Source organism: Suricata suricatta, chromosome 12 (genome assembly GCF_006229205.1).
Source record: "Suricata suricatta isolate VVHF042 chromosome 12, meerkat_22Aug2017_6uvM2_HiC, whole genome shotgun sequence".
In the NCBI taxonomy this organism is placed as follows: Eukaryota; Metazoa; Chordata; class Mammalia; order Carnivora; family Herpestidae; genus Suricata; species Suricata suricatta.
The window spans coordinates 89,490,591-89,500,437 of record NC_043711.1 but is presented as its reverse complement, the minus strand read 5'-3'; the positions used below and the strand labels follow the sequence as shown (position 1 = coordinate 89,500,437).

The 9,847-nt window shown below is 46.1% G+C and overlaps 1 protein-coding gene across 1 annotated transcript in view; it reads left to right on the top strand.

The window, feature by feature from the left end:
• The window catches only part of PTPRT (protein tyrosine phosphatase receptor type T), a 770,667-nt gene that overhangs the window by 391,583 nt on the left and 369,237 nt on the right, over window positions 1-9,847 (top strand). The window contains exon 8 of the mRNA XM_029917352.1: window positions 3,831-3,940. Within this exon, the coding sequence (XP_029773212.1) occupies window positions 3,831-3,940 (110 nt within the window). The remainder of the gene's footprint in view (window positions 1-3,830; window positions 3,941-9,847) is intronic.

Sequence of the window (9,847 nt, the reverse complement as noted above, 5' to 3'; positions counted from 1 at the left end):
TGGGCAGAAGACATGAACAGACACTTCTCCAAAGAGGACATCCAGATGGCCAACAGGCACATGAAACGATGCTCAACATCACTCATCATCAGGGAAACAGAAATCAAAACCACACTGAGATACCATCTCACGCCAGTCAGAGTGGCTAAAATGAACAAATCAAGAGACTATAGATGCTGGCAAGGGTGTGGAGAGACGGGCACCCTCCTGCACTGTTGGTGGGAATGTAAACTGGTACAGCTGCTCTGGAAAACAGTGTGGAGGTTCCTCAAAAAACTATGCATCTTCCTTTCTCCATTCAGCTCACTTTCCAGCTCTTAAATCTTCTCCCAATTCCTGACTGTTGGTAGATGGTTTCACCTTTACTTCTCAAAAAAATGGAACCATGCAGACACCTCAACTCTCCACTCCAAAGCAGCTGCACATTTTCTCATCCAGTCTTCTCTCACAAGGGGAAAGGTGCTTCCTCTCCACTCACCCCCATTGCTGCCTTTCAGGACTGGACCACAGTCCTTCATTTCTTCTTTCCTTCCCCCACCCCCAACACTTACTTCAATTTTGGACTTTTTCTGGACGCTTGTGATCCTGCCATAACCTCTCCAGTCTGGGAGGGGGCACTGCTGTGGTCCGTTCCCCATCTTTACTCTTCTGCATCCCTCCCCCTCAAGACACAAATCACTGACTTGTCTGCACACAGTGTCTCACCTTCTGCGCTGTCCTCCGCCCATGGCTGTGGGGCCAGCTTTCCCCTAAATTACTCTTGCTTAGGTCACAGGTAGCACCTTGAACACCCTAAATTCAGTGGGCAAATAGAAGTCTGTAGTTTACTTGACTACTTAGTCACCTCTGTTGCTGTGAACCTATTCCTTCTGGATCCCTCTTTGTCGCTTCTATGACAGCCCACCTTCCTTGTGTTCCAGTGGCCTCTCTGAACATAGCTTCCCAGCTTCTCAGTTTCTTTGTTTCCTCCTGATTAAGATTATAGTTCCTCTTGGCTTAGTACTGGACCTGTTTTGCTGGTTCCCTTCTACACCATTGCTTAATCTTGTGTATCCAGCTGCTACTCAACATTGCCATTTGGGCATTCAGCACCCACCTCAAATGAAGCATCACAAAACTCACAAGCTTCCTTTCCTAGCCTAGCCCCCCTGTAAGGATCCCATTCTGAGAACAGCACTCTGACCCACTCCAGGTGTCTAAAACAGACAAGCTGGGGTCTATGCTTGACACATCACTTCCATGTTTCACCCTTAACCATCAACCAAATCACATTTGCTCAGCAGCTCCAAATCTCCTGCACCACCAGCTTCCCTTCTATACCACTGTTACCATCCTTTCTCCCCAGGACGACCTTGGTCCTTCTGCTGTGGCCCTCACAAAGCAGCCCACCACACTCCAACAGCTGTCCTCCCCGCCACTAGGACAATCCTAGGAACTTTTACTGATCCATCAACATTTGTTTTCCACTTCATATCCTGAATTCCAGACTAGGTTTTCTCTGCTTGTAATTCTCCCAGTGCCTTGTGGCCTTACCTCCACGTCCTGATATTTGTGGCAGGGATGACTAGATAAGGGAAAGCAATTAGAGATCTGATGACTTAGAAGCTTCTATATACCTAAAGTCTTCAAGAAGCAAATGAAAAACGGACAAAAATATTTGTAAGTCACGCAAAAATAAGCTTAAATCCTTAAAAACAGATTGTAATTACAAACCTGTAAGATAACGATGGACAAAACTGAAGAGCCATGGAGGAAAATGAGAGTAGGTTATAAAGAGCATGTTCATAAAAGAGTCAATGCAAATGGCCAATTAAACTGAAAAAAAAAATCTACACTCTCCAGTTTTCTAAAAAGGATACACACACATATACTTAATTTTTTAAATAGTCAGCTTTGGCATGGATTGGGAATAGTCATATTCTTCTTCTGGGGAACCCAGAATGGTACAAACTGTGCAAGGCAATCTGGCAATATGTCTCAGAAGCTTTGAAAATAAAATAGTTCAACCACTTTGGCCCAATAAATTAATTTCTAAGAATTTATCTTGGGGACATCAGTAGAGTTTCTTGAAAATACTTTATAAGAAATCTCATTGAAGTGTTACTTATAAAAAATTCAAACCAACCTTTTTACTTTTGAAAGAGGCACCCACACACCCACGTGTGTGCATGTACATGTGGCAGAGGGGCAACAGGAGAGGGAGAGAGAATCTTAAGCAGGTTCCATGCCCAGCTTGGAGCCTGACTTAGGGCTTGATCCCATAACCCTGGGATCATGACCTGAGCCGAAATACAGAGTTAGATGCTTAACCGACTAAGCCACCCATGCACCCCTCAAACCAAGTTTCATATCCGATAATGTGACTCCAATGGGGCATTAAGAGGCATGGCCCCAAAGAACATTTAAGGATTAAAAACAAAACATGATTCAGTTAGTGATAAAAGAAGGTCATAACACAATATGCACTGTCTAATTTTTAAAAATAACATATGTGTTTGCATAAGGCATAAAAATACTGGAAAAATATCTCCATTTCTGGGAATTCTGAGTGATTTTGTTCTTTCTTTTTTTATCCTTTTTTGTATATTCTTAATATTCAACAAATTCTGTGTATCATGTCCATAATGAGGAAAACTAAATATATTTTAATTTAACAATAGGGAACTGATTGCAACATATGGCCAAGGCTATATCGAGAGAGGCGTACCGTGATGATTAAGAGTATATGCTTTGAAGCTCACAGACAGGTGCTCATTTCCCTCGTTACAACTCAGATGACCTTGAGCAAGTTATTTAATTTTTTTAGCCTCAGTTCCCTGATCAGCACAAAGGAGATAATACATCCTGGGCAGAGAGAGTTTTGTGGCTTAAATGAAATAATGTATGTAAAATTCTGATCAAAGAGTAAGGGCTTAGTGAGAGTACCTGCTTTTGTAATGCCAAAATATAAATAGATCCATTAATGATTTACATGAACTCATGATTCCCTGGGGGGTTATAACTGGAAGTTTGGAGAATGATTTATTTTATGGTTCAGCATCTTCCGGACCATCGTAATGATGCTGGAATGTAGCAGGAGGATGCTGGCAGGAAGACTGAGCTGGGTACAAAAGCAGCCCAGGAAAGGTTTTGCTCATTAGGGCAGAATGCCGGCATGGGTCATTTATTCACCTACTCGACCAGCCAACAAATGGTTATTAAGCGTCTGCCATGTGCCAGGCCTCAGAGACTCAGCAGTGAGACAAACTAGCTGCCTTCTGGGAGTGAAACAGACTTTTCTAATCTGTGAGGTTTCAAGACCCATAGAGCCTGTTGGATTCAGGAGTTAGGAAACTGAGGAATAGTTGGAGACTCCTTGGTAGGATCCGGAAGATGGTAGTGAGGCTCACTTTGCATCCCTTAGTTACTAATCCTAGGGTGAGAATCTAATTCTAGAATCCCACCTACTGGCAGGGCTGAGGCCTGTTGATGCCCTCCCTACACTGGTCAGGTTTAATTCAAAAACAGACTTGCTTAGTCTGCAGAAAAAGAGCCATTGGCCATCCAGGAGAAGGGTTAGCAAAATATGGCCCAGGAGTCAACTCCAGCTTAGTACCTTTCTCTTTTAAAGTTTTACTGGAACAGAGCCATGCCCTTTTGTGTATGCATTGTCTGCCACTGCTTTTGGGCTACAAGCCCAAAGCTGAGCAATAGCAGCAGGTACTGTATGGTCCACAAAGCCTAAAGTGTTACCTGGCCCTTTATAGGGAAGCTTGGCCAACTGCTCTTCATTCAGTGGGGCTGGGGAAATGAGATGGAAGGTGCCATCAAGGTCCTTTTTCCTTCTGTAGTTCCAGGAGCTGTTCCCTTAGAATCTATCCAAGGAGGGCCCTTTGAGGAGAAGATCTACATCCAATGGAAACCTCCCAATGAGACCAACGGGGTCATCACACTATATGAGGTAAGACAACCCTTTAGCTGTACTGCTTGGCTTGGCTTTATTCAATTTACTTCAGCCTGAAGTTGGTGAGTTTCTACTGGGAGCAGAGCTCCAGTGAAGACATGAAGGTGAGTGAAGCACCTCTTACCCAAAGGTTTCAGACAATACAGTGGGAAGAAGACACAAGGTCATACAGCTGAGCAGCTTGGTAGCCCCAGTAACAAAGAAAACTGGACATAACACACAATGAAGTGACTGTTGATCTCTTTAGAAAGGAGAAGGTGCTCAGGAGGCAGGCTGTCCCAGCATGGCCCACAGATCCTGGCATGGCAAATGGTAGTTACAGTTCACTATATATGGAAAACCATTGCACTTACATTATGCCCATTCTACACCTGTTAGTTAATAAGCTTTCAAAAAAAAAAAAATTCCAGGCGTGCCTGAGTGACTCAGTTGGTTGAACATCTGACTTCTGCTCAGGTCATTATATCACAGTTCGTGAGCTGCGTCGGGCTCTGTACTGGCAGCTCAGAGCCTGGAGCCTGCTTCCAATTCTGTGTGTGTCTCTCTCTCTGCCCCTCCCCTGCTCATGATCTGTCTCTTTCTGTCTCTCAAAAATAAATGTTTAAAAAAATTTTTTTAAATCCCAGTCATTCTCTACCCTGAGGGTGCATAATTCTTAAGCTTCAGTATGCTCTTTGGCCACAGCAAATGTTGTTGTTACTTGGGTGATGGTGGCAGAAGCTCCGCCCCTGCCATCAGTAGGGCCTTATCCTATCGGAGATACAAAATCATATCAAAGATGGAGCAGAACCTCCTCAGACAGGAGGGCACCCATCAAGCCAACACAGCGTGGCCTCCTGAAAGCTCTGAAACTTAGAATAAACCATGTAGAAGTCCATTGCAAAACTTCAGCGAGGCTGATACAGCTTAATTCTAGTGCTGAAATGTGGTCAACATGGACTGCCCTAGACCCGGGAGACTGTGGTACTGGGTGCCGTAGAGAGCACAGCAGTGCAGAGGGAAGGGCATGGAAGCCAGCATTGCAGGGATGAAGCCCAGCATGCCAGGGCTACCTGCCGTTCTTTGTGAAGTGGAGGTTGTCATCACGAGTGTACACACACGCACGCACATGCACACACACACACTAGATGTCTCTTTGTAAAGCAAAGGGAAGGGACCGAGGACTTAGGGAGTTAAGTCACTTGATGCTGTTACATAATTGCCTGTCTATGCCAGATGTTCACGATTTTTGGAATTCACAGGCCAGTGACATTTCAAAAGGTTTGGAGGGCCAACATCCAGTTCTTTACCATTTTTTATTAACATCATTTCATAAAAGACATAATTTCAAAAATACAGAAAAGACATAATTTCAGAATAAAAGGCAGTCCTTCAAATGTAATAAATTTAGCTTTATGAATAACTCATGAGTCTCCTTATTTTTTCTCTTTTCGCCTTGAATTGAGGACAACTTTGTCCTGAAAAGGCCTTGTAGTCTTGTATCTAGCTGCCCTTGGAAAGCACGGGGCTGGGCCTCTTGCAGGGGCTGTCAGATCCCCGCATGGACCGGCTTCTTCCTTGGGAAGTCTCCTTCCTCCTCTGATGCGTGCACTGGGCCAGGCTGGGAAACCTGCTCTTGCCGTTCTGGGAGAACAAGGGGGGGATTGGATGGAGAGAGAGTGAGGGAGCCAGCTGTGAGTGACGCACCCTGTTTGAGCAGCAGCTCCTTGACATTGAGGTCTCACTATGTGACCTTTGGAGCTCTGGGCACAATGGTGGCGCAGATCCGTACCAGCGCACCCTTCTCACTTGCATGTGAGCCCTGTACATTGTGGATTTCCAAAGACCAGTGGCCGGGGATGCTGGCATTTCTGTGATGGACTCTTCTGACACAGATCTGGAGAGATGCCTCCAAGTGGCTTCCTGGCTGCTTCCTGTGCTGACTGCAGAGAGCCAGAGATGGACAGGTGCTGCTGTCTGACTTGCCTGAGAGCTCTGGAGGTCACCTTTTGGGAATACGCTAAATATCTTGAATGATGTGGTAAAGGGAGCCAAGGAGTTCGTGGGCGGAGGTCATTGCATTCTGAGCATAAGCGTGGCTGTGACCATGTGCATCACAAGCTATGGGGCCTTCGAAGCTACGGATGTTGGCTTTTGCGGTCAGACAGCTTCATGCTGAACCTTAGTCCTGCCATTTGCTTGCGTGTAACCTTGGGTACGGCAAGGAGCCTCTCACTCATATTCATTTATACACATACACATACGTTTAATGCTGTGTTTGGCATTTAGAAATAGCATCAATAGGGGCGCCTGGGTGGCTCAGTCGGTTAAGCCTCCGGCTTCGGCTCAGGTCAGATCTCACGTTCGTGGGTTCGAGCCCCGTGTCAGGCTCTGTGCTGACAGCTAGCTCAGAGCCTGGAGCCTGCTTCCGGTTCTGTGTCTCCTTCTCTCTCTGCCCCTCCCCCTCCATGCTCTGTCTCTCTCTGTATCAAAAATAAATAAAACATTAAAAAAAAAAGAAATAGCATCAATAAACGTTAGCTCTCATAGTACATAAAAATGAAGAAATTGAAACCCAGAGAGTTGAAGTGTAAACACCAAGGTCATGGCTGAGGTGGCAAATCCGTGGGCCCTGACTTCAGGTCCTGAGGCCGTGCCCCTCACTCGTACAGCAGCATTGGCGGAGCCTGGGAGCTGGTTAGAAACCTTGCGTCGGGCCCAGCAGCGCACCTGAGTCAGTCTCCTGTTGACAAGTTTCCTGGGTGAGTCACACAGGCATGACAGTTTGGGAAAAACTGCTCTGGACCACACTACTCTTGAGAAAATTTCAGCAATTGATAAGCAAGTATGTCCTCCTGAGCAGAGAGAGATGGGGAGTCCCTTCCACGCTGGGTTCACCCACTCCTGCCCCAGATAGTAAGCAGAAGACCTCGCTTTTCAAGACATTTAGAACAGAGTATGTGTTTATGAGGCAATTTCCAAATTTAATTAGATGAAACCAATTTGATTTTTAAAATTAGGTTCTGGTTGTAATTTCTAGAGAGGAACCCATAAATTATAACTCACCCTCCTCTGGTCTCAGAAGGTATATTTTGTGACAAAGAAAAATAGGATAACACAAATAGAAAAGAAATCTAGGATTCTCTGTGCATTGCTATGTAACCTTGGACTTGACAAAGTCAAAAGCCGAAAAAAGGAGCAGTGGGTGTAGTAAAAGGGTTAAGGCTATGTAAATACTGTAAATATTATTCAGTGCAGTAGGTTCAAGTAAGTTTAAATAATTAAATTTCCTTTCCCAGGGGTCTGAGCCACAACCTCTGGGTCTATCTGCAGATAGTCCCACCAACCGCCCACCCCCACCCCAACCCAATCTGAGCAGGTTTGATGTCTCATTCTGTCCCTGGACCTAAGTCCCCTCTTGTAATATGAAGGTGTCAGGCTGTTCTGGGCCTCCGCTGAGTAAGAATCAAGAGAAAAATTAATCCATGTCAAACCCACAAAGTCAAAAGTTTATACCTCATTTTGGAGTAGCTCTCCTATTGAAACTTTGCCTGTGGCTAGCATCTTTGAACACAATGCAGTGATGACACTTGAAGGAAAAATAGCTAGTGCAAAGGCCCTGGGGTAGGAATGACTTTGGGGTGTTTAGCAAATAGAAAGAAGGTCAGGGCCAGTAAAGCTTTGTGAGCATGGAGGATGATTATGAGAACATGCGGGAAGTGTGTGGGCAGGGTCAGGTCGTGCAGGGCTCGTAGAGTTCGTGTTTAATCCTGAGAGAAGTGGAAAGCCCTGGGATGATTTTAAGCAGAGGACTGAAAGAATCAGATTTACATTCTTTAAAAAAGCACCTGGATTTTGTGTGGCTAATGGGCTGTGGGGTACACAGGCATCTTGGAGACATCTGGAAAATGCACCAGAGGCAAGGACATTTCCATCACTTCAGATCCTGCAGCGAGGGCTCAGCTGGCCAGGTGGAAGCCCTAGAAGCATTGTCACATCTGCCTCTCTGCTGCTGCTAACCTGGACTTTGACACTTTCTTTCAGTCGGGAATGCTTGTTTTGATTGGCTCCCTGAAGCCATGGAACTTGAGAGCCTGTGCCTCCCCCAAGGCATGGGAGTCTAGTCTTCACCCTAATGCTACTCCAGGGCAATAGAACAGCCTAGTTTTCCAGCAGTCATCACCTCTCTCCCTGCCTGCTAAGTGGGGGCTCACAGTGGTCATTAGAACCCACTGAAGCCAGCCTCCCCTTCCCTGTGGCAGGAGGTATTAGGATGAATTAGACCGTGGCCTCCTATCTTTGGGGCTTTGTCCTGTAGTGGGATGTACAGAGTATGTGTCTGTGATCAGTTTCCTAACAGAGTGACAGTGCCCTGGGCTAAGGAATTTCAGAGGCCTCACATCCACGAATCAGTGCATCAACCTCAGACACGCAGAATCTCAGGCCCCAGCCCAGACCCACTGAATCAGAGCTGGCGTTTGAGAAAGCTCTATAGGTGATTCATGTCCGTGTCAAAAAGAGAAGCACTGGCCTACGAGACACTCTACAAGTTCACAGTCTAGACCCAGGAAGCTCTCCCTGATGAAAACTGTGCAGTCCTTAGGGGAATAATGTGGCCACTGAACGAACTGAGTAATATTCCTGCTCATGTAGGACCCGGGACCTGGATATTCTCATAAGGGATGTGGAGATCAAGCCATTCTGATAGGCTGTTCCAGAGCCCTCTTGGGTTCCCCAGTCCAGGGCTGGATGTGAAGGTTAGTGTGGCCTCTCCCGCTCTCACTGAACTCTCCTGAACAATACAGCTCACCCCAAACGGACCATCGCAGCTGGAGACAGGGACTTCTAGCTAGAACGGGGTCACGGAGGAGACAATCCCGCCAGTTGTTTAAAAACTCCTCAATAAAATCATTCGGAGACAAGCTGTGTGGAGTTCATGAAAAACAGTAATCAATACGTGTTTCAATTCAATTAATTGTTCTCGTCTCTGTCCAAAAATAAAAACTGCAGTGCGGGAATTGGGCCAGAAGATGTTACACTAGCAACTGGGTTAACGAAGTGTGAAAATATTTAAAATTCAGACACGTGAAGCTTCCCAGTAAGAGCAGTCAGAATCACCAAGTTTCTAATTACAGCATATAAATCTGAGAAGCTTAAAGAGAACGAGAGGACCCTAATGAGGCAGGAATGGGTGTCTTGATTATGCTAGAGTTGATTGACATTTATCTTGCAAGCTATTCTGGGCGCCTGGCGTTCAGAGTTAAATAAAACACAGACTTCGCCCCAATAAAACGAGGCGGCACTCCCGTGCGGGAGCGCTTTTAAACAGTGCAATAGGCCAGAGGGTCGTCAGTGTTTTTCCAGCATACAGATGGTTGGATTTGATCTGAGCAAAAAGCATGGGCCCAGAAATCCACATTTCATCAGAGCACATTGCAAGAAGGCTGAGACTGGGGAAGTGTTGTGCATGCGAGCGGCGCAGGCGCACGTGGATGGAGAGAGGGGGCCGGCTGCCTGCATGGACTCCTTAGCGGGCTCTTGGCGCAGGACCCGTAGGAGGCCCAGTTTGGATGTGCAGGCACACCTTCCTCCTGTCCTTGGGCTTGCCCACATGGCCTCTTAGGGTTCACTCTCCCCAGAGAGGCCCGTGGCTCTGGTCCACGGAGGGGGCAGTGGGGTGATGGAATGTGGTCCTGATGAGCAGGAGGTGGTATAGGAGGAAGTGACTAACACAGCCCAAAGCAAAAATTTGCATAATTCAGGCTGGAGCTACGTTAATTAGGATACACAATTTGCATAATGCAGGCGGTTATTGGGTATAACTTGAGCCAGGCTCTAACTAGGAAAAAAGCTCTTGTTTCTTTTGAATTGTTTAAGCCAGAAATGTGGGAATCATTCATTCTTCCCCACCTGCTACACATCCAA